General features: G+C 44.1%; 1 protein-coding gene across 12 annotated transcripts in view; it reads left to right on the top strand.

Annotated features, from left to right (window-relative positions):
- WWP2 (WW domain containing E3 ubiquitin protein ligase 2) overlaps positions 1-24,980 on the top strand; it is a 179,724-nt gene that overhangs the window by 125,145 nt on the left and 29,599 nt on the right. For 11 of the 12 annotated variants that reach the window (XM_054248419.2, XM_035281558.3, XM_035281559.3 and 8 more), the window contains 2 exons: positions 2,134-2,344; positions 22,174-22,263. In XM_054248419.2, the coding sequence (XP_054104394.1) occupies positions 2,134-2,344; positions 22,174-22,263 (301 nt within the window). 12 annotated transcript variants of the gene reach the window in all.

Below are 24,980 nucleotides of genomic sequence, written 5' to 3' on the forward strand. Positions count from 1 at the left end.
AAGAAACAGTAGATAATATCTAGAAGAGGGTGGCCAGATGATCGGGAAAGGGGGGTGCCTAGAAATACTGAAGAAATGGTAGGCCTCTTTACTGGAAAAGAGAAGACTAACAAGAAACAGTGGCCATTGATTGACTGATTGATGGATGGATGGATGGGTGGATGGGTTTCACTTTGTCAGCTAAGCAGGGCTGCAGCAGTGCAATCATGGTTCACTTCAGCCTCCACCTCCTCAGCTCCAGTGATTCTCTCTCAGCCTCCTGAGTAGCTGGGACCACAGATGGGCATCACCACACCCAGCTACTCTTTTAAATTATTTGTAGAGATAAGTCCTCACTAGGTTGCCCAGGCTGGTCTGGAACTCCTGGGCTCAAACAATCCTCCTGCTTCAGGCTCCCAAAGAGCTGGAATTAGAGGCATGAGCCACAGCACCCAGCCTAGATACTTTGAATTGCTTTGGTGATGGAGATGGGAGACTCAGACCAGCTAGTAGAATCAGCCTCACATGAAAAAAAAAGACCTTTCTGGGCCGGGTGCCCTGGCTCATGCCTATAATCCCAGAATTTTGGGAGGCCAAAGTGGGCATATGACTTGAGGCCAGGAGTTCAAGACCAGCCTGGCCAACATGGCGTAACCCCATCTCTACTAAAAATACAAAAATTAGCCAGATGTGGTGGCACACACCTGTAATCCTAGCTACTTAGGAGGCAGAGGCATGAGAATTGCCTGAACCTGGAAGGCAGAGGTTGCAGTGAGCCAAGATGGTGCTATTCCACTTCAGCGTGGGTGACAGAGCGAGACTCTGTCTCAAAACAAAACAACCCCCACCCCCAAGCCCCCACCGCCGCCAACTTTCTGGCAAGCACATCTCTTCAGCAATGGGGTGGTCCTTTAGTGAGCTTCCTGTAAGAAACGTTCAAGAAGAATCTGGATAGCCATTTGTTAGAGAAATGACAAAAAGAATTTCTCTTCTCAATAGGAAGATGAGGCTAAATGATGACTAAGGCATTTTCCTATGAAATTCTAGTATAAATGTACACATATACAAGCACATATATGGAAAATTCTCTGCATATAGCTTCTTGCTTCTAAAAAAACCACAAATCTGTGAAACCTTATTTGATCCTTTTTTGAGTTAGAGGATATCGCAATGCCTTGGGGTCCTTGTGAACGTAAGTGATCACCAAAGAAGTGAAGAGATGGTGAAACAGGGAGACCTGGGGACTAGTGTATTTCACTTCGGTTTCACGTCTGTTATCTCAGAGAGAAGAACCTTAGATGTGAGCTCTTCTCGCTTCTTACTTTGAACGTGAGTCCTAGAATTAGCACATTATTGAAAGTTCTCTGCCTCTTTTGTGTGTATGAGCTTTTTGGAAGGTGCTAGTCGTGTCTAGCAAACAAATGGCAAATTTAAAGAAAAGGATGTGATGGTATAAACTTGGCCTTGGCCTTGCTGCATTTAGCCTGGCACTTTTTTTTTTTTTTTTGTGACAGAATTTTGCTGTCACCCAGGCTGGAGTGCAGTGGCGCAGTCTGGGTTCACTGCAACCACTGCTTCCTGGCTTCAAGTGATTCTCCTGCCTCAGCCTCCCAAGGAGCTGGGAGTATAGACATGTGCCACCATGCTCAGCTAATTTTTGTATTTTTAGCGGAGATAGTGTTTTGTCACATTGACCAGGTGGGTCTTGAATTCCTGACCTCAAGTCATCTGCCCACCTGGAACTCCCAAAGTGATGGGATTATAGGCATGAGCCACTGCACCTGACCCCAACATATTTCTGTTATGTTCATCTTTCCTGCTACTCTTTTATTGCTTAGTATGTTAGAAAACTTGTATGTTAGAACACAGTTAAATGTATGTTAAAACATTGTGTATTAGAAGAACTTGATAAAGTTACGTAAAAGAGGTAGTGTTAATGTATTTATTTCAGATTCATCGTGATTTCCTTTGTATAGGCATTACTGACTTGCTGTAATTTCCAAGGTTACAGTCTGTAAAACTTTTTGTTGTCACCCAGTATATGTTGTGTAACATTGTGGATACCGTGTTAGCCTATTAAGTGAAAAACATAGCAAGTGTAAATAAAATTCTCATTCTTAGTTGATCTTTAAAGTATGATTTGTGCATCTTCAGTGAATGACGAACCCACAACAGCCACTGATCCCGAAGAACCTTCCGTGGTTGGTGTGACGTCCCCACCTGCTGCACCCGCAAGTGTGACCCTGAATCCCAACACGACTTCTCTCCCTGCCCCAGCCACACCGGCTGAAGGAGAGGAACCCAGCACTTCGGGTACACAGCAGCTCCCAGCGGCTGCCCAGGCCCCCGATGCTCTGCCGGCCGGGTGAGTAGCCTTCTATCCCATAACACATCTGTCCTCCCCAAAGACTGAGGCTCCTTCACCAGGGCAGAAACAACATGATTATTTATTACCTAGTGGCTAGTAGCCTCTGGGGAGGCTGCCGCGCACTGAAGCAAGGGAGGTGTGGAAGAACTTCTTGTTCTACAGAAATCTTAAAAAGAATCTCAGTCGCCTGGGGCAGAATCAATGCTACCTTGTACTGTGACTTGAAATGAACAGCTTGACTCAAAGAGTGTGGCTTTTACACAACAAGGAGCTCATTTTGCTTTCCTGAATCATTGGAGGGTTTTCGCCTAGATCTTGCCTAGAAAACAGCTTTTCTCTCTTGAATTTTATCTTATCAGCCCGTGGAGGAGTTGGGCTTTAGGCTGCGAATATAGCTGTATGTTATTCTCATAACTAGGACTTAAGTTAACATAAGCTACCAGTTTTTTTGCCATCCCTTTTTTTTTTGAGATGGAATCTCGCTCTGTTGCCCAGGAATGCAGTGGCACAATCTCGGCTCACTGCAACCTTCGCCTCCCAGGTTCAAGTAATTCTCCTTCCTCAGCCTCCTGAGTAACTAGGGCTACAGCACATGCCACCATGCTTGGCTAATTTTTTTTTTTTTTTAGTAGAGATAGGATTTTACCATGTTGGCCAGGCTGGTCTCAAACTCCTGACGAAAGTAATCCATCACTTTGGGAAGTTGAGGTGGGTGGACTCGCTTCGACTTCCCAAAGTGATGGAACTACAGGCATGAGCCACCACACCCGGTCCTCTTGCCATCTTTTAGTTCAGTCACATGGTGTGGTGGCTCCCACATCAATCCTAGTGCTTTGGCAGGCTGTGGTGGGAGTATCACTTGAGGCCAGGAGTTTGAGACCAGCCTGGGCAATATAGTGAGACCCTGTCTCTACACAGACACACACAGACACACACACACACACACACACACACACACACACACACACACACACGGGCATGGTGACCTGTGCCTGTAGTTACTAGCTACTGGGGAGGCCGAGGTGGGAAGATCGCTTGAGACAGGAGTTAGAGGTAGCAGTGAGCTGTGATCATGCCACTTGTGCCAGCCTGGACTACAGAGCAAGACCCTTGTCTCAAAAATAAAAATTAAACAATAAATCTGACAACTAAGACCCTGGATGATAAGAAGACAGCCCTTGTAAGCCAAAGAGAAGTTCAAGTTTGGTTATATTATGAGTGGAGATTACAAGCATGGACCTGGGAATGAAACAGCTATGGGTTCACATCCCCCTCACCATGTGACCTTGACTGAATGACTTAGCCTCTCAGTAAGGTAGAGATAATCAACATACATATCTCCCCAGGAAGTTAAGGGGTTCAAATAAGATGGTGAACATGAAGCCCTCACTGAATGGTGGGTGTTATACCTGCTAAGTGATATTTTTCAAGTGGCTGTGAAGGGGTCATAAAGGAAGAGAACGCTTCTGAACCAGGAGGTGAAGTCCTTTCTCGGCAGCTCCCATCATGGTTGGGGCCAGTCCCACTGCCTGTCCTAGCTATCAGTGTGGTGCAGAGGAAACCCACATCTGTGTCACTCTAGTTGCTGTTGATCTGGCTGACGATGGCTTGGTGGCGTGTGTCCTATGAGCCCTTGTAATTCATAAAGGAAAAGGAAGGGATTAAGGCCTCTTATTTGACTACAAGGTGCTGTTTTATTCTTTTTATTCCCTCCCTTATCACATCTCCTTATTTTATTCTTAAGCTACTCTCTTTGTTGTTGTTTGAGACAGAGTCTCACTCTGTTGCCCAGGCTGGAGTCCAGTAGTGTGTGTGATCTTGACTCACTGCAGCCTCGACCTCCTGGGCTCAAACAATTCTCCCACCTCAGCCTCCCAAGTAGCTGGGACTATAGGCACACACAACCATGTTTTTTTGTTTTTGTCTTTGTAGAGACAGGGGTTTGCCAAGTTGCCTAGCCTGGCTTAAGACATTTTCAAAAGAGTAATTGTCAAAACAAAAATCCTTTATCTGAAGGCCTATGTGACCTTTACCATGTAGGTATTGTTTTCCTAGCATGCACCACGCTACCTAACTCCCCTCTCTTCAGAAAGCCCTGCTCAACATACCTTCGTACCTCCAACCTGGCAAGAACTGACAGTATTGAGAGGCAGCTCTGAGATTTTTTTTGCGAGGTTTTTTATTTTAGCAAAGGTTAAAGCAAAAAGCTCACTAACCCATTGCTTTGTGTCCAACTACTCCCTACGGAGCTATTTCTCTTTTGTATGTGGTAAGAAATACTCGAAAGACCTTTGTTTTGTTTATAATTTCAAGACTGTATGTTATAATCTGGGGGGAACAGAGCAGGATCATTTTGGCAGAAAGGAGAGAAAATGGCTGCCTGGGTCCCCAGTGAGCTGTTTGTTTTCTTTTCTGCTGAGCGAATGCCTGGAAGACCGGCTTCACTCCTGTGTCAGTCACAGGCAATTAGGGCTAATGGCTCAACATGTCTTTATGCAGGGCGTGTGTGAGGGTTACTGTTCTCGGGGATTGGGCACTTCCTGTTTCCAGGCAGCTGGAAAACTCCAGGCTCTGAAAAGCTCTTTATTCTAAGTCTGGCAGATCGAGCAGCCCAGGGAAGCTGATTCCCCTCCCTCATCCTGCCAGAGGCTGAAACACGTTTCTGAGGTAGAGCCTGAACAGCATCTTTTCCTTGGGGCATTTAGAACGTGACGAGGCCCACGTGTGGGCCTGGGGAGGCTGCTCCCTGCTTGAACATGTGTGATGGCCCAGAGAAGGGTGTCGGAGACCCAGTTTTCCAGCCCAGATGGGCTTCCACGTGCTCTTTTCTAATAAGACGACTGGGAATGTGTTGTGGGCTGACGCAGGGCCTGGAGATCATCAGACCTACCTGGAGACTGACTAGCACTGCCGAGTGTCTAAGAGGGAGCACGGCAGGCTTTTGGTTGGCTGACGAAAGCCAGATAGAGTACGATTTCTGCCAGCCATCCTTCCAGCTCTTAGCCCTGCCAGCCCCACCCGAGCTTATTTGAAAGTTTAGGAGAGCCAGGCAAGGTGGGTTATTACCCTGGTATTCAGGTTTCCAGAGTCAAGGGATCAATGAGAGAATGAAATCTGTCGTTTCTAATTCCAATATCAAGAAAGCGTGTGTTGTGGCAGAGGAAATGGAGTGCCATCTCATAAGAACTGTATCTTCTTGAGTTTGCAGAATGCCTGTATCTTTTATGAGGATATATAAATGTAGCGTCTGAATTGAGTACCTACTAGTGCCCAAGTTCTATAGTAGAGGTTTTATACTGTTCATTCTTTCATTAGACAAAATATATGTTACTATTTAAGAGACATCAGGTCCGGGGCTGGGCATGGCAGATACAGTGCTAAACAGGAAATAGTTCTTGCACTCACACTGTTTCTCAATGCCTGCCCTGGTCACTTAATTCTCTCCCTTCGCTGCCTCTGGGATCTGATGCTAAATTCCGTATCTGCCTCTTGAGCCCATTCCTCTCCTGACTCACTGCCTGGGCAGTTCCACATCGCTCTCAACCCAGCAGAACTCATCATCTTACTTATCCCATCTGGGCTAGAATCTAGTCACCCTCTTGGGAATGGTGCCGCCATCTGCCCAGGCGACCTTCAAGCCATACACCTTTCCTGTCTCCCTGACATCCATTCAGTCATCAAGCCCTACCTCTGGGCCTCCAGACTGTGCTGTCTCAGCTTCCCATACTGATGCGGCTTCGCATGTATCACAGGTGTAATTTGCATACTGCTTTTATTGAGTGGCTGTGTCCCGCACCATACCATAAGTGCCATTTGGGTAGGGATTGTGTCTTTCTTATTTGCCCCTGTGTGCCCACACCTAGCACATATGTGCCTAGCCTGGCACGCAGTGGGAATCCAGGAAATAGTTAAATGAAACAGTGATTCTGTCTCTTAAACAACTCTCAAATCTGCCCACTTTGGCTACATGCTTTTGCAGTGTTCCAGACCAAATTACCATGATCTGTCACTCAAGTGACTGTTCTTACCCTTTCCCAATCTATTTTAACTTTTCTTTTTTTGAGATGTGGTCTCACTCTGTCACCCAGGCTGGAGTGCAGTTGTGAATCTTGGCTCACTGCAGCCTCAGCCTCATGGGCTCAAGTGATTCTCCCATCTCAGCCTCCTGAGTAGCTGAGACTACAGGCGCCTGCCACCACACCCAGCTAATTTTGTTTATTTTCCTAGAGACAAGGTGTCCCTAGGTTGCCAAGGCTGGTCTCAAACTGCTCGGCTCAAGCAGTCCTCCCACATTGGCCTTCCAAAGTGCTGGGATTACAGGCATGAGCCAATGTGCCCAGCCCTGTTTTAACTTTTTTTAAATAGGACCCTGAAACATGACTTTTCACCACTTAGAATGCTCCAAAGGCTTCATATTGTCTTCAGGGATAGATTTCCAAATCCTTAATAAGGTCTAAAAAGGCCTGTGTAATGTGACCGCACCTACCCCTCAAGCTTTCCGTGGGATCTACTCTCCACATCTCTCCCTAAGCCATGATAACTTAACTTTAACTTGACAAATGTATCACCCTCCCTCCAGATTTAGGGCCCTCCCCCATGCTGGTCGCTCTTTCTGAAACCTTCCTTGCCATCTTGTCCATTAGTTCTTATACATCTTCAAGCGTCAGCTTAATCAGTGAATCCTCCGGGACTCCCTCCCTGATCCCTGGCATACAAGAGGAAGAGTGCCCTTCCTCTGTAACTCTTCTCACACCTGTCATTGCTTGTTTTCTGCCTCTCTGCTATTCTTGGCTCTACACACCAAGATGGCTGGGAGTCTGGCACAGAGTAGGCCTCCACGACATGTTTGCAATGAATGGATGAATACATTTAAATGTCGTCTCGTTTTTTTCCTTTCCTTCTCCTTCATGAATGTTTTTTGCTTCTTTGATTCTTCAGAGAAAGAACAGCTATGACAGCAATTTTGCATTTTTTTCCCAAGGGCAAGAAAGTTGAGCCTAATGCTGTCATTCACTGGGTCGACTGGTTTTGGGGTTAAAATATGCATCTCTCGTAATTCAGAATGCAGGTTGTTTTTTTTTTTTCCTTTTTGAGACAGTGTCTCACTCTGTTGTCCAGGCTCCGCCTCCCAGGTTCAAACAATTCTCCTGCCTCAGCCTCCCGAGTAGCTGGGAGTACAGGCACACGCCACCACGCCTGGCTAATTTTTTGTATTTTTTTGTAAAGCCAGAGTTTTGCCTGGTTGGCCAGGCTGTTCTCGAACTCCTGACCTCAAGTGATCTGTCCACCTTGGCCTCCCAAAGTGCTGGGATTACAGGAGTGAGCCACACCGCAGCCGGCCCTCAGAACACTCTTCCTGCACTGGCGGATACTGTACAGCACGGCCCCTCTTCACTGAGGCACTTGAACTAAGCTTGATTGCTTTCTGGGGCCTCCAGGGGACTCTGTCTTTCTAAGTTTATCTTTTCAACTCGTTCAATCTCCCTTACTGAGGCACAGGAACAAGGTCCTCTTGGGGATCTCATTGCGTCTATTTTTCAGGTTGCTGCATTTTTTAAAAAAAATTGAGACAGGGTCTTTGTCACCCAGGCTGGAGTGTAGTGGCAAAATCATGGCTCACTGCAGCTTCAAATTCCCAGGCTCAAGTGATCTTCCTGCCTCGGCCTCCTGAGTAGCTGGGACTACAGGTTCATGCCACTATGCCCAGCTATTTTTTCTTTTTTTTAGTAGAGATGAGGGTCTCACTCTGTTCCCGAGGTGGATCTCAAACTCCTGGGCTCAAGTGATCTTCCCGCCTTGGCCTCCCAAAGTGCTGGGATTACAGGCATGAGCCACCATGCCTGGCTGCATTGTCTTTTTGAAATATGCAGCAGATGAGACTTTGGCCATAAGTGGTTACACACGTCTACATGTTTTAAGAACTGAAGGCTGTTGAAGAACTGAAGGCTGTGCTGCAGAGGCCCAAATACAGCATTCCCCATCCCTTTTCTCTGTCCCCATCTGTAAACCCTCCTGCTTTCAAATTAACTAGCATGAAAGAAGCCAACTGGAGGGGTATGAAGTTTTCAGGTTGCAAGTGTCTATGAAAGGAGGCTGCCAGGAAGGGTTGGGGGGCCTGGTGAGATAGTGGTCCAGGCCATGGGCAGTGGGAAGTGAAGCTGCTTTGGTCAGCGGCCCCTGTATCTGTTTTTTTTTTTCTCAAAGCTCAGCCCACTTTGGGGCCCGAATGTGTACATGGCTTAGATAAACTCCAAGCGTGTCCCTTGCAGTCTCTGCCCCTCGCTCAGTCCCACACACACAGAGGCACATTATTTTGCCCTGGCAGCCTGCACGCCGCTGTGGTTTCTTACATAACGGAGGGCGTTGTGTTTGGACTGCCGACTTACCTCAGCTCTGCCATTTCACACCATGCTTTTTCTCCTGCAGCCATTGGCTGCCCCATCTGTTTCCTACCTCCGAGTGGAATTAATTGGAGAGGGATGTTTGCTGGATCTTTTGGATTTGCCATCTCCTCTACCCCCCTGCCCCCTTAGGGCTATCCAGAGGCACTCTCTGGAGATGGCCCTTAAGTCACTATCAAGGATGACAGCTGTGTGAGAGTTCTTTAACGTTTGTTAGTGGGGACACTCCAAGAGGTATTGGAATTTGGAGCTTCTCTGCTAAGTTATAAACCAGCCGCTGCTGTTGAATTTCATTCCAAACTCAACTTCAGCACTAGCCAAAGAGCCTTACCCAAGGAGTTTTAAAACTGTGTTTCTCCAAACTATTTGTGAGAAAATGGTCTTTTTTGGTTGTTGTGTTGTTTTAATTTATTTTAAAATATCCATCCATTGTGAATCCTTTTATTGTATACTCTGTTCAGTGAGACCAATCTATTGAGCATATATGTGGATATTGCAGCAATGTCAGATAGGTACAAAAGTTCCTGAAGTGGGCCAAGTGCAGTGGTTCATGCCTATAATCTCAGCACTTTGGGAGGCTGAGTCATGAGGATTGCTTGAGTCCAGGAGTTCAAGACCAGCCTGGGCAACATAGCAAGGCTTTGTCTACAAAAAATACAAGTAACACCATCAAGTGTATGCACCTGTGGTCCTAGCTGCTCTGGAACCTGAGGCATGAAGATCACATAAGTTGTGGAGGTCGAGGCTGTAGTGAGCTGTCTTCAAGCCACTGCAATTCAGCCTGAACAGCTGAGTGAGAGCCTGTCTCAGTTAAAAGAAAAAAAAGTTTTTTAGTTCTTTTCTGGTTGCAGAACAGTAACAGTTTGGGCTGTGGACCGTCCTTTGAGTAGCATCAGATTAAAGGATTATACTGGGGGCGTCTGTGACTTTCCTCCAGTTTGTTCTTTGCTTAGTATGGTTTGGTTAGTGACTATGCAGGGCTTATTACATGCTTAGGTCACCTGAAATCATGCATGTTTCTGGCTTCCTTATCACCATCTCAGAATTTAAGCTCTCATATCCAAAGATTCTACTGTTGTCAGAGGCTGGGCCATGAGATGTTTTTGCCTTATATTTGTGCATTCATGCATAATTATTAATTTTCATTTCTACTACACTTTCTTTCTTTCCTTTTTTTGGAGACAGGGTCTCATTTTGTCACCCAGGCTAGAGTACAGTGGTGTGATCATAGCTCACTGCAGCCTCAACCTCCCTAGCTCAAGCAATCCTCCTGCCTCGTCTCCCATGTAGCTGGGACTACAGGCGTACACCACCTTGCCCAGCTAATTTTTGTATTTTTTGTAGAGACAAGGTCTTGTTATGTTACCCAGGCTGGTCTTGAACTCCTGGAGGTTCAAAGGATCCTTCTATCTTGGCCTCCCAAAGTGCTGGGATTACAGGTGTGAACCACCTTGCACATCCTTACTGTACTTTCCTGAAAGGTCCTCAAGAGCAAGGAATATTCTGTCTTTGTGTTCCCATACCCAGCACACAGCTTGACTTCCAAGGAGAGGGAGTGGCACATGAGTGGAAAAGTGATAACACATTCTCAGTGGCCCTTAACATTTTTTAAAGATTCTTTTTTGATCTTGTTATAAAGGCCCTTTGATGGCTTGGGCACTGTGGCTCATGCCTGTAATCCCAGCAATTTGGGAGGCCAAGGTGGGCAGTTCATAAGGTCAGGAGTTTGAGACCAGCCTGGCCAATATGGTGAAACACCGTCTCTACTAAAAATACAAAAATTAGGCGGGCATGGTGGCATGCACCTGTGGTTGCAGCTACTTGGGAGGCTGAGGCAGGAGAATAACTCGAACCTGGGAGGCGGAGGTTGTAGTAAGCCGAGATCGCACCACTTCAGCCTGGTGTGATCTTCACACCTGGACTGCACTTCAGCCCAGGTGACAGAGCAAGACTCTGTCTCAAAAATAAAAATAAAAAAAAGCCCAGTGATGGAAATTGGAAAAAAAAAAGGAAGCGGAAGAACAATACATAATAACAACAATAACAAACACCCACCCAGATCTGACCATTGGTGTTTCTTCTGCACCTTGTGTGTGTTTTCTTCCGACCACAAATTACAGCTACCATGTGTTGTGTTTCGAAGGTGCAGGGGACTGCTCAGTTTCCGACATGGATTATTCACGCAGTCTTCACTCTGTGAGAGAGCTACTTTTATCCTCATCTGGCACGTGAGAAGACCTTAAGCAATTTGCCTGGCACCACATACACATATACACAGATAGATACACATGTAACACGCATCTACCAACATTTGATAATCTTCCAGTGTATGCTTTTAAAATTCATTTATTTTTACTGTAGCATATTGTAAGCATGCAGATACAAATGGAGAAGAATCTAAGAAATACCTGTGAGCGCCTCATCTTCAGCTCTGTGCTGCATTTGCCACGGGTCACTCGCCTGTCTTTTTGTTTGCCTGTTTTGTTTTGTTTTTGAGACTGAATCTCACTCTGTCACCCAGGCTGGCGTGTAGTGGCATGACCTCAGATCACTGCAGCCTTGACCTCCCAGGCTCAGGTGATCCTCCCACTTCAGCCTTCCGAGTACCTGAGACCACAGGCATATGCTACCATGCCAGGCTAATTTTTGTATTTTTCGTAGAGATGGGGTTTCACCATGTTGCTCAGGCTGGTCTCAAACTCCTGGGCTCAAGTGATCTGCTCCCCTAAACCTCCCAAAGTGCTGGGATAACAGGTGTGAGTCACCATGTCCAGCCCCCGAAAAGGTCTTTTTTAAACTGTCTCTTTTTAACCCCTTGATGAATGTTACCAATGCAGCTGAAAGTTCTGTGAACTCTCTGATCTCATTCCCTGTATACAGTGATAATGAAACTTGGGACATGCATTTAAACTGCCATATGGCATTCTGTTATATGAGTAGATAAAAATTTATTTATCCGTTTACTTATTTTTTTATAGGTATAAATAGTGGCTGCAGTAAAGTTTTCCTGTGCATGCCTTTTTGTGTACGTTTTTTTCCTTTTCTTTTTTTTTGAGATGAAGTCTTGCTCTGTCACCCATGCTGGAGTCCAGTGGCACAATCTCAGCCCACTGCCACCTCCCCCTCCCGAGTTCAAGCAATTTTCCTGCCTCAGCCTCCCAAGTAGCTGGGATTCCAGGCACCACCCGCTACCACGCCTGACTGATTTTTGTATTTTTAATAGAGACGGGTTTTACCATGTTAGCCAGGGTGGTCTCAAACTCCCAACCTCAAGTGATCCACCCGCCTTGGCCTCTCAAAGTGCTTAGATTACAAGCGTGAGTTACCGCACCCGGTCAGTTTTTTCTTAAAGGTCTGTACAGCATCTGGAATTTCTGCATTATAAGGAATGAAGATTTTCAGTGTTAGTAGATATTATCAAATTGAGTCACCTAACCAATTCACACTCCTGTGAACATGCGTAAGCATTGCTGCTAAAACTTAAGTGTTGTCAGATTCGCTTCATGTTGGCCACCTGATGGGGGTGAATGGCACCTCTTTGAGGATTCAGTTTGAAGTTTCCTATGTACTATTGCGATTGAACCTCTTTTTACATACTTTTATTAAGTTCTTTGGTTTCTTGTTTTGTAAATTGCCTATTCATTTTTGTCCATTTTTTTAATCTTCAAAAACTCATTTTTTATATTTTTGTCCATTTTTCTATGTGGCTGTGTATATATTTATTTTTAATCTGCAGGATTTTTTTGTTGTTGTTTCTGGCATTTCTTTTTTTTTTTTTTTTGGAGATAGATTTCACTCTTGTTGCCCAGGCTGGAGTGCAGTGGTGTGATCTTGCCTCACTGCAACTTCCGCCTCCTGGGTTCAAGCGATTCTCTTGCCTCAGCCTCCAAAGTAGCTGGGATTAGAGAAATGTGCCACCATGCCCAGCTAATTTTTTTGTATTTAGTAGAGATGGGGTTTCACCATGTTGGTCGGACTGGTCTTGAACTCCTGAACTCAGGTGGTCCACCCGCCTCAGCCTCCCAAAGTGCTAGGATTGCATGCATGAGCCACCATGCCTGGTCAATCTGGAGAATTCTTAATAATGCTAGATACAAATTGCTTATCTGTTATACAGATTGCAAATACTTGCTCCCAGTCTGTGGCTTGTATTTTCACTTTGTTTATGGTGCCTTTTGTTGTACAAGAGTTAATAATTTTAAATAGCCAAATCTGTAATCTTTTTCATGTGTCTTTTGTGTTTTGTCTAAAATTCTTTCCTATTCCCAAGTTATAAAAATGTTATAAGCCACACTTGGTGGTTCATGCCTGTAACTCCAGCACTTTGGGAGGCTTACGCAGGCAGATTGCTTGAGTCCAGGAGTTTAAGACCAGCCTGGACAGCATGAGAGATCCCCATCTCAACAACAACAACAACAGAAATTTGATAGACATTCCACATTTTATTCATTCTGATATACATGTTATTTCACACTTTAACTTCTTTTAAAAAAAATCCATATGTGATTTATAGGTATTGGGGTGGCACGGTTTAACTGGCAGTGTTTTTTTCTTAGTCCTATATTTAGTAATCTTACAATCAATGGCATTTTAGATTTGATGAAAAACAATATATAATTTCTAAACAAAATTTTGATTGTCTTAGGCATGTTACCTTAAACTTGCCTTTTCTAATACAAAAAAATTAGCTGGGCATGGTGGCGCGTGCCTGTAATCCCAGCTACTCAGGAGGTTCAGGCAGGAGAATTGCTTGAATCCAGGAGGCGGAGGTTGTGGTGAGCCGAGATCGCGCCATTGCACTCCAGCCTGGGTAACAAGAGCGAAACTCCGTCTCAAAAAAAAAAAAACTTGCCTTTTCTACCCAGTATATTGTAAATATCTGAACAAGTCAATATTTATCTACAGTGTTATTTTTAAAAAATGAATACCCATTGTAGGAATAACATAATTTAATTTATTCGATTAATCCAGCATTTAGGCACATTTAGTTTGCTTTCAGTTTTTCTGTAACTGTGGTAACATGCTCTAACAGATGCACTTATAACTAAACCTTTGACACCTACTTATTTCCTTATGATATGTCCTAGAAGTTGCTGAGTTACGAGGTGTTCACAAAAAAAATAAATAAAGGGTATTTACATAGTAAAGGTTTTTTGGCCAAATTGCCCTTTGAAAAGAGTGTACCCATTTTTGCTTCTATTGATTATTCTTGAGAGTGACTATCCCTACACTGCCAACCTTTTATCTACAAAAATGTTAAAAAGAATTTTTTAGAGGCTGGATGTGGTGGCTCATGCCTATAATCCCAGCACTTTTGGGAGGCCGAAGTAGGAGGATTGCTTGAGCCCAGGAGTTTGAAACCACCCTGGGTAATATGGCGAGACCCTGTCTCTTTAAAAAAGAAAGAAAGGAAGAAAGGGAGGGATGGAGGGATGGAAGAATTTTACTGATGCATATATTTTAATGTTGCCAACTTGTTTTTTTTAATGATGTCTTGCTCTGTCACCCAAGCTGGAGTGCAGTGGCACAATCTTGGCTCACTGCAACCTCCACCTCCTGGGCTCAAGCAATTCTCCTGCCTCAGCCTCCTGAGTAGCTGGGACTACAGGAGCATACCACCATGTCTAGCTAATTTTTGTATTTGTAGTAGAGACAGGGTTTCACCATGTTGGCCAGGCTGGTCTCGAGCTCCTGACCTCAGATGATCTGCCCTCCTCGGCCTCCCAAAGTGCTGGGATTACAGGAGTGAGTCACCGTGCCTGGCCAATGTTGCCAAATATTATTGAGGAGCTTTGGCAAAGATAAAAAAGATAAGAAGAAAGACCTAATTCAGGAGTCTTGGTAGTTGCTCCCATGCCATCCTGTGTTTGGAGGGCATAAAGTGCTGGTTGTTGAGTTATTAAAAGGTTAGTGTGCTTAGCTTTAAAGGCTGGTTCCTTATTTCAGAAAGGGTCCTTGGGGGAAGGACTGAGTTTAACACATTTCCTACCCAGTTTACAAAGGACCTACTGAAGCACTAAACACAGTGTACAGGAGATATGTTCCGTTGCAGACAGATTTCTGACTCATAAAACAGCCTGAAAATGTCCCCAATAGAAGAAATAAATCTTACGGTTCTCCCCGGAAGTAGCCAAAGCTTGCAGGAAGAATAGGACTTGTCTCAGAAACATTGATTATAGGAGCATAGAATAAGAAAATGTGATTTTATGTAGTTTCTCCCTGTGGGGCATTGAACTTCTGTGGAGGTAGCTTAAGAGTACTTGAATACTTCCAGCAGATTCTTCCTAAGTTTAATTTTTGTCTAAGTAACCAGCAAGACATCTTTTCTTTAGGATGTGTAAGGGTTCTGGTGTGGTCTTATTTTCTAATGGAGAGAGCGGATTTTGATTGAGAGTGGATATTAGCTTTACTAATAATACCCAGTGCCGGTGTTAATTTAAAGTAAGCAAATTAATGAATAATACAAGTTGATAATGCTCTTACCAAAATTGAAATTTTGAGCACTTTGCTATATCAATTTATAAGGGCCATTTAAAGAGAATTTCTATTAGCCAAGTGTGATGGTGTGTGCCTGTAATCCCAGCTACTCAAGAGGCTGAGGCAGGAGAATCACTTGAACCCGGGAGGCAGAGGTTGCAGTGAGCTGAGATCACATCACCATTCCAGGCTGGGTGACAGAGCGAGACTCCATCTCAAAATAAATAAATAAAATAAAGAGAATTTATCTAATATTCACTTGAACTCTTTGCCCAGCTTTACTAATCTCTTTTAGCTTAATCCTATTCTTGGTGAAATGGTGATTCTGTTCAAATAGGTGAATCTGACCAAGAAATATGGCGATCAGAATGACTGAACAGATACTGTAACAATGGGTAACTGAGCATTAATTTCCTGAAGGTCGTTAGGAAACTTTTGACAAGAAAACATGGTTGAGGAGACCATTCAGTTTCTTTTCCGATAACATAAGAGAGAGATGGTTCATGTTGTTTTGATAATGAGATAGAGATGTTTAGCCTTTAACCTTTTAAGATGGCAATTGTGAGTAGATTGGGGCATGGGAGTGGAAGATACCCAATTGAACAAAGAAAGTGCAGCTAAAATCCATCAGAGCAAAGGTAATTTAGGGAAAAGAAAAGGTACCTAAGATTAATTGCAATTGGAGACTGCTTTTAAAGTACTTTCAAGTGCAGAGACCTCACGTAGTCCGTGATCCAACCGAATGTTACTCCTTGAAGGCCAAGGAGCAATATGTTGGGTAGGGACCTAAAACAAGCTTGGTGCTTTGAACACTGTTCCTGAGAGCATCAACAGAAGTTATGGATGGGGAAAGGAAATGACCCACGTGACCAAGATGCAGTGTGGAGACCCATGGGTAATTTGATTGAAAACCCTTTAATCTCAGTGTGAAGGAGTTGCTTATGAGGAACAGAAATATAACCCCTGACAGGGATGTGCTGATGAAAAGTTGAAGTCAGCGTCACTTTCTTGGCATGGGGGGGCCAAAACCAAAACAGTTGGAGGCTCCATCTCTGTGGGTCAGTGGCTACAGAGGAGGAATGGGAATCGGGAAGCTTGTCTGGCTGGTGGTAGAATCGACCGACTGTGCTGCGTGAATGAAGGGGAGAGATTTGTGTGAATTATGAATAGCCGTGCAGGTGATGGAGGAGTGAGAGTTCCATGAGAAAGGGAGGCAGGCCAGGTAGTGGATCAGGGAGGACCCAGAGGAACATTTAATCTGAGCAGGGGTCGTATTGTAAAAGGTAAAAATGTAGATATCAAAAAAGTTAATGGAAGAATGGTCTTGTTCCTCTGGCAACTATTCTCGCTAAGCCAGTTGAGGGGGTTCATAGAAGGACATTGAGTTTTGCAGGACAGTAATAGTCCCTGAAAGAGAGACTTTCATTTACAGGATCAGCTGAGATCAAAGATGGAAGGGCAGGCCTTGTCTGGGCCTGTGTCCTCTGAAGACCCGATGAAGCTGTTGAATATAAGGGATGAGGACTCAGCACTGATTTCATTTCTGGCAGTGTGTGGGAATACCACTGTGTCAATTACAGACATTTATTTCATGGAATTTGAAGCATTAGCCTATCTTCAAATTAAAATATTAGCCAAAGCGAAATAAAATCAGTGTTTCTCTCCATGTCTCAAATGAACTCTATAGAAGATATGAAAAGTAGAGACTGCTGATAAGAAGAAAGTTAAAAGAATTTTGGGAATAAAAGAAAAATGTGTTTAGCTTTAGTTTTTACGCTCCAATTGCTACAACAGATACTTTGTCTTTATAAAAGGGTTAGCCCACCCAAATATTAGAGTTTTCCAAATAGTGACTGAAAATGAGCATACTAGTTTTAGGGCTATTGTGCCACAAAACTGCCCAAAGAACTGTCTTCAAGGAAGGGAAAGATGCAGCTAAATTCTTAGGGAGTGCTGGAGAGTTCTCAGCTACTTACATCGAGTTCGCAGCAAGTGTTAAAAAAGAGAGGTTTGCTGCCATTGGCTCTCAGCGCTTCCATTTTTTTCTTATCCTTACGCCAAATATCTTTCTCAGGACTTTCTTCATTTCCAAATTCAGATGAATAAAGAGGGTATCAGGTTTGTTCCTCTCTGTTACCAGGCAGACAGAATGCATTTGGAGAATTGCTGGGAAGCTATAGTATGTCGGTTACCTTCTGTCCTAGAAGGCCCTGCCAAGTCCCCACAGATGGAACACCAGCCTCTTGAGCTGGCAATATTGTTACCCCTTTGTCTTTAAATCAGAAGGGCATCCACAGGGAGAAGATATTTAGGCCCAGTATGCATTTTCTTTCTTTCTTTTCTTTTTCTTAATTTTTTTTGAGACGGATTCTCACTCTGTTGTCCAGGCTGGAGTGTGGTGATCTCAGCGCACCACAACCTCTGCCTCCCAGATTCAAGCAGTTCTCCTGCCTCAGTCTCCTGAGTAGCTGGGACTACAGGCACGTACTACCACACCCAGCTAATTTATTATTTTTAGTAGAGATGAGGTTTCACCATGTTGGCCAGGCTGGTCTCAAACTCTGACCTCAGCCAATCCATCCACCTCAGCCTCCCAAAGTTCTGGGATTACAGGCGGGATCCACCACAACTGGCTTTTTTTTTTTTTTTTGAGTTGGGGTTTGTTGTCTAGGCTGGAATGCAGTGGTGTGATCACGGCTCACTTCAGCCTCCAACTCCTGGGCTCAAGTGATCCTCCTGCCTCAGTCTCCTGAGTAGGTTGGATTACAGGTGTGTGCCAGCACATCTAGCATTTAAAAAAATTTTTTTTTTTTTAGAGATTGGGTCTTGCTATGTTGCCCCAGCTGGCCTCAAACTCCTGGCTTCAAATGATCCTCCTGCTTTAGCCTCCCAAAGTTCTGGGACTGTAGGCATGAGCCGCTGTACCTGGCCCTAGTGTGCATTTTCATCTGGCCACTTTTGCCAGATCCTGCCCTTTTTGTAAAATACTAAATAAAATACGAAGATCTCCCTTTTGCAGTTGGAGAACCAGGGCATCTGGGTCAAACCCCCAGGATTCTCATCAGTCAGAGCCTTGAGCAAGAATGCCCAGGAGAGAAAACAACCCTACCTGCATTTTAAAGGTGTTTATCATGTTAATTAAGTAACATGACATTAGCCTGAGTCTCTCTCCATACTTCAAGTTATTGCATAGGAAAACTACAACCTAACTTAGTACATAAACAAACCAAAACCCAAATTCAGAATACATATTTTTTGTAACAAACATCTGGGTTTCAGCCAGTCGCAGGCAGGCAGCTGATCAGACCATGCCCAAATAAGGCAGACGCCCAGCTGTAGCCCTTTAGATGATTTCTCTACCTTGCTTCCATGTTCGGCCTCTAAAGACTTGCTGCTCACACTGCTTGGTGGCGCTCTCTGAATCTCTCCTGGTTCTGAGTGCTGCCCAGTTCATGGATAGTTCTTAAATAAATGTGGCTAAATTTATTTTGTCTAACATTTTTCTTTAAACAGTAGCACTCTGGTCCTCAACCAATAGTTGTCCACTTTAGGGTGTGTGTAGAACCTCCAGATCTCACTGTTGCCGGGGCCAGCCCTCCTAGTGGTACACAATGTGCACCTTCTTCCAGGAGATCAGATCTGAACAGAGGATGGTGAATAAAACAGAGCCTAGAAGTGAAGACTGTGGTCGCGTTACAGGTTGAGCGTTCCTGATCCGAAAGCCTCCAAATATAGAACTTTTTGAGTTCTGACATGACCCTTAAAGGAAATACTCATTGGAGAATTTTGGATTTCAGATTTTTAGATTAGGGATGTTCAGCTGGTATGTATTCTGCAGATATTCCTAAATCTGGGGGAAAAGAATCCAAAATCCAAAATCTGAAACACTTCTGGTCCCAAGCATCTAGGGAAGGGGCTACTCAACCTGTATAATTCCTCCTCCCTAGTCATCTTGACCCTACCTTGATGCCAGTGCTGGGGAAAGCTGCTCACTTCGAGAACAGGATTGAGAAGGTGTCTGGCACTTCAGTTCATCTTCCTTTTCCTCCCATTCAGCCTTTTAGCAAAACACAGTGAAACTCATGGGCTTGGTGGGCAGAGCTGGGTTTGAATCCCATTGAAGAGTTACTTAGTTCCTCTGAGCCTCAGTTTCCTCAGTGTCTGATGGTGATTCTACCTTGAGGGATGGAGGAAAGGATTGCATACAGTAAAGCATTAGCCTGTAGCTCATGGTAGGTGAGATTCTCAGTGGGTGATGGTGTCTCCTCTGTTTCTTCCTTACCTTAAAAACCTTATGTATCTCTGTTTCTGGACTAGCTTCTAAGGACTGACCAATGCAGTCCACTAACCAGACATCCCAGTTTAAATAAGAAATGGCATTGAGTACAGTAATATCTATCAGCATAGACACACCAGGCTTAATAGTAGAAGTTAGGGCATTTTTTTCATATACAGTTAGCTCTGCTATAATATATGTGCTCCTAAAAATCACCATGTGATGCAAAATTATGCAGTTAAAAACCAGAGGGGCTAGGCATGTTGGTTTGAAAGGCCAAAGTGGGAGAATTGTTTGAGCCCAAGAGTTCAAGACCAGTTCGGGCAAAGCAAGACCCCGTCTATATAAAATAAAAAGATTAGTTGGGCCTGGTAGTGCACACTTATTTTCCTAGCTACTTGGGAGGCTGAGGCAGGGGGATCACTTGAACCCAAGAATCAGAGGCTGCAGTGAGCTACGATCACACACTCCACACTCCGGCTCGGGCAACAGAGCAAGACTCTGTCTTTAAAAAAATAAAAAGAAGGCTAGGCACAGTGGCTCACTCCTGTAATCCCAGCACTTTGGGAGGCCGAGGTGGGTGGATCACGAGGTCAGGAGATTGAGACCATCCTGGCCAACATGGTGAAACCCCTAAAATACAAAAAATTAGCCAGGTGTGGTGGCATATGCCTCTAGTCCCAGCTACTCAGGAGGCTGAGGCAGGGGAATTGCTTGAACCCAGGAAGCGGAGGTTGCAGTGAGCCGAGATTGTGCCACTGCACTCCAGCCTGGCAACAGAGCAAGACTTGTTCTCAAAAAAATAACAAGAAAAGAAAAGAAAAATATGTTAAAATGATAAAAACCACAGGGCTTACAGGGAACAATGAGTAGGAACGTAGTGCTAAAAAAAATTTATCAGTGACGCATTTAAAAAAATAGGAACCTAATAATGATAGCACAGTTTTACACGTTAAATGATTACAAAATAGATAACACTACAGTAAATACAGCATTTTCTCTTGAGAAGACCTGAAATTTGCTTATGGAAGCAGATGCCAGAAGTTGGAGCTTGTATTACTGTGAACTGGTGCACCAAGGGCTATCTGAAATCAGATGGGAGTTGTAACTCCAGATGTGGATGGTGTAGCCTGTTAACACATTGCAAACTGAGGAGGCTGCTGGCTGCCTGTGGGTTTAGTATATTCTTGTATAACCAGGTTCAGCTGGGGGAAGTTTTCCATGTTCATCTGGTGTTTCTCACAGAAAAAGTCAAGCGTAAGCAAACAGAACTCTCATTATGCTTACTTCGTCCCCTTCTCTATCGATAGCATTGGAACACATCTGCATTTTCAAAACAAGCATGACAGCAGAACTGACTATAGTAGCTTCCCAGAAAAGGTTAATTTCTCCTAGACAGTACCCAAAAGTAGAAATAAATAAATTCAGTGTAAAATGTAAAGGTTCTCGGCACCATTAATATCCTTGACAAAGTGGTAAGGATTATATAAATAGATCTTGCATCCTTTATAGATAGGTTACTATATTCTGTGTAAGTAGAGTTATTATCAGACTGCATGCAAATAACAGCAGTGTGGGGATGAGTGTTCCCTGGCTGCATTTTGTACTGAGCAGCTGTGTGTATTATCTCTGAGTCACCTGCTACCTTGTCATTCTTTCAGTAGTGCAGATAAGCCACCCTCAGTACCTTGATTAACTAACAAACAGACTTGACGTCATAGGTAGAGCAGTATAAAATACCACTGTGTTGTGTTTCTGTATTCACCCAGATCTCTTTTAAGATACTCTGTAAATAAATCCTATAGTACAAAAATAAATGTGAACATGAATATATATGATGCTAGGAGAACAGATGTAGTCATAGAATCTGTGACTTTAAGTTGGGTGTGGTGGTTCACTCCTGTAATCCCAGCACTTTGGAAGGCCAAGGTGGGTGGAATGCTTGAGCTTAGGAGTTCCAGACCAGCGTGGGCAACAGGGCAAAACGCTGTATCTACCAAAAATACAAAAAAAAAAAAATAGCTGAGCATGGTGGTGTGTGCCTGTAGTCCCAGCTACTCGGGAGGCTGAGGTTGGGGGATAACTTGAGCCTGGGAGTCAGAGGTTGTAGTGAACTGAGATTGTACCACTGCACTTCAGCCTGGGCAGCAGAGTGAGAGCCTGTATCATTAAAAAAAAAATCTGTGACTTTAACAGGTTGGGTAGATGAAAAAGGCTGGAGGATCTATGATGATCTTTAGGGGGGTTCTGTAAAACCCAGAAACTGTAACACAAATTTTTGTCATAAGTACATTTTGAAAGGAAAGGATCCTCAGCTTTTATCACCATCCTAAAGGGACCTTGGATTGTGAAATGGTGGAGAAATGTTGAATTTAAAAAAAAATCCATGGACTATATATTTCTAAGGTCATTTAGGGAAATTTAGAGTGATCTATAGTAAATCCTTGGTCCATTGATTTCATCCAGGGGAGCTATTATAGTTTCTTCAAGAAGCACTCCTGGTTGGCATCCTCAGCCACAGCAGGAACTGGCTTCACCATTGGGTTGACCGTACATGTCACCTTTGATGCTTCCTCTAAATCAGCCACACGGGTGGTGAAGGTCTTGCTTTCTAACAGGGGCCTATGCCTTTCCATTGTGTGTCTCATGCCACCCTGCTCTTCAATTTTCAGATGGGAACAGCGAGAGCTGCCCAACGGACGTGTCTATTATGTTGACCACAATACCAAGACCACCACCTGGGAGCGGCCCCTTCCTCCAGGGTAAGTCGTCGACTGAGAAGACCTGAGACTCAAACTGACACCGTGAGTCACCCAACGGCTTCTTGAAACGGTCCATTTCTGCAGAGATCGCATAGCACAGTGACATTTATCCCAAGTCACTTGATTGCTTTTCCTGTCCACTTACCTTAATACTGTTCCCATGTCTTAGGACATATTAGAATTATTATAGGATCTCTGGGAAACAAAAGGCATATGGGAGGCCAAGATACAGTGTTAATGCATTTCACTGTACCCTGTACCCAGCCTGTCCCTAAAGGCACAGTGCTTCTCATTGGGCAGGGCTTTGTGAGAAACCCTCTGAGTTACCCAAAACCAAAGGATGAAAGAGGCTTCCAAGAGAGGGAAGACTGTCCAAGTTCAGTGAGAAGGGGTTGGTTCCGTGTCTGCTCCGGACAGAAAGTTCTTTCCACATGTATCTTCTGGTCCCGAGAGCTTTCAAAAGGGAATGCATTCTGCTCTCAAGAAAGAATTACCTCCCAGTAAAGTAGCCACAAAGGGCTCCTGTATCACACTTCCCCGCCCTGAGTTTGCGGAGGAAAAGGCTGTTGGAAGTGGTGATTCTCAGGAGAGCCCCTGTGCCTTGTTTGGTTCAGCTGTTAGGCGTGTGCCACACACGTCCCACCTCATCTTCTGGTCCTGTCGTTCTCCATGGCTGGGCCGCGTTTAGCTTCAGTTTTCTAGTAGAATGCTTGAGTTTTCCTTTTTTCCTTACCTCCTGGAGGATGAACTCACAGCATGTTATCAGCAGTGCTCACTCTTCCATTTATGAAGTTACCAAAGTTAAACATGGACTTCTCAAATTAAAAAAAAACAAGTTAGCATTTTGTTATGAAAATGTTCTTACTATGGAAAATTTCAAATAGATGTAGAGAGAATAGTATTACAAACTCCCACATACTGAACATTTAGCTTCAAAAATTATCAACTCATGGTGGGTTTTGTTTCATCTGTACCAGGTGTTGGCACACTATGATGGCCTGTGGACAAAATCCGGCCCTATAACTGTTTTTGTAAAAAAGTTTTACTGGACACAGCCACACATATTCTTTGGCTTACTGTTTATGGCTGCTTTTGTACTTCAGTGGCAGAGTTGAGTGATTTTAGCAGACTCTATGGCCTGCAAAGCCTAAAATAATTACTTTGTGGCCCGGTGCAGTGGCTAACACCTGTTATCACAGCACTTTGGAAGGCTGAGGTTGGTAGATCATCTGAGGTCAGGAGTTTGAGACCAGCCTGGCCAATATGGTGAAATCCTATCTCTACTAAAAATACAAAAAATTAGCTGGGTGTGGTGGCGCATGCCTCTAATCCCAGCTACTCAGGAGGCTGAGGCAGGAGAATCACTTGAATCCGGGAGGCAGAGGTTGCAGTGAGCTGAGCTCACACCATTGCACTCCAGCTCGGGCAACAAGAGTAAAAACACTGTCTCTAATAATAATAATAACTTTGTGTGGCCCTTTATAGAAAAAATTTGCTAGCTCCTGATCTGTAACCCTCACTCACCCATCCTGCACACCCTGATCTAGGTAATTTTGAAGCAGAGCCCAAACATCACATCATTTATTCATGTTTCAGTATGTATTTCTAAAACATTCTTTTATTAAAAATAAAACTCCAGTATCAATAACAGTATTTTGTTTATATTATCAAATACCCAGTCAGTATTTGATTTTCTATAATTGTGTCACAGATTAAACATTGACCTTAATAGTATGTGTTACATACTGTTATGTATTTATACATAGATATTTATGTATTATAGTACTTTGTGTACTTTATAACAGGTGCACTTTAAAACAGCAGGAGCTCTATGTGTCTTGTGGCTCCTTCTTAATCTCTGTGGTCTAGGAGATAGTAGGCCTTGACCTAATGAGCATTTGCATGGAATTTAAGTAGAGATATTTAGTGATATCTTCTAAGGATGACTGGGGACTTACTGTCCTCCAGGTGCTGAGGTGGGGTGCTACTAATCAAGCCATCTTATTTCCAGGGTAGTTTTCATGTTTTCCTGGGAGATGGCCATCTTTACACCCTGTGTAGCTTATTAGCTCTTCCTGAGTTGTAGGCCAAGAGCTTTGAGCTTCTAGCACTCATTTCTGCTCTGTAATCACAGGGGATCCAGAGAGAACAGAATTAATGCTTAAGCCTTCATTGCTCGTTAATGGCAGAAGTCCTGCTTCTAGGGAATTATTAGCCATGGTGAAAATAATTTTGATACTATAGATGGAGCCATGATCTCAACAGACCTAGTCGCTGGAGAGCAAGGTTGAACCAACCGTGCACTTTATCATGGCCATCCCTGTATAGGAAACCCACAGAAACGTGTATGAGAACAGGTCCTTTTACCCAGGAGCAATAAGTATTGGACCTGGTAGCTCAGGGTGAATACATCCATTTGCTCTTCAGTCACTCTTAAGCAATGCTCAGATCAGAGGTAAGCAAAGAGTGATCACTGTGAAACAGCAGGATTGAGGAGACCTCACAGAGGGAAGTGGCTTCAACTCTAGTAGGAAGATGATCCAGGCTGCGGGGACAGTGGAGCTGCCCACCTGCATACGGGAGTGGAAAGGATGTGTCTGGGGAAGGATGCCTGGGCAGTTATGCTGGACTGGAGGGGTTGTGTGAAGTAAAGACGCTCAGGGTGTGCCCAGTGGGCTCTCGGATTTGGTGGAGGAAGGGCTGACTGGGCCTCCAGT

The sequence above is a fragment of the Callithrix jacchus genome, chromosome 20 (assembly GCF_049354715.1).
Source record: "Callithrix jacchus isolate 240 chromosome 20, calJac240_pri, whole genome shotgun sequence".
In the NCBI taxonomy this organism is placed as follows: domain Eukaryota; kingdom Metazoa; phylum Chordata; class Mammalia; order Primates; family Cebidae; genus Callithrix; species Callithrix jacchus.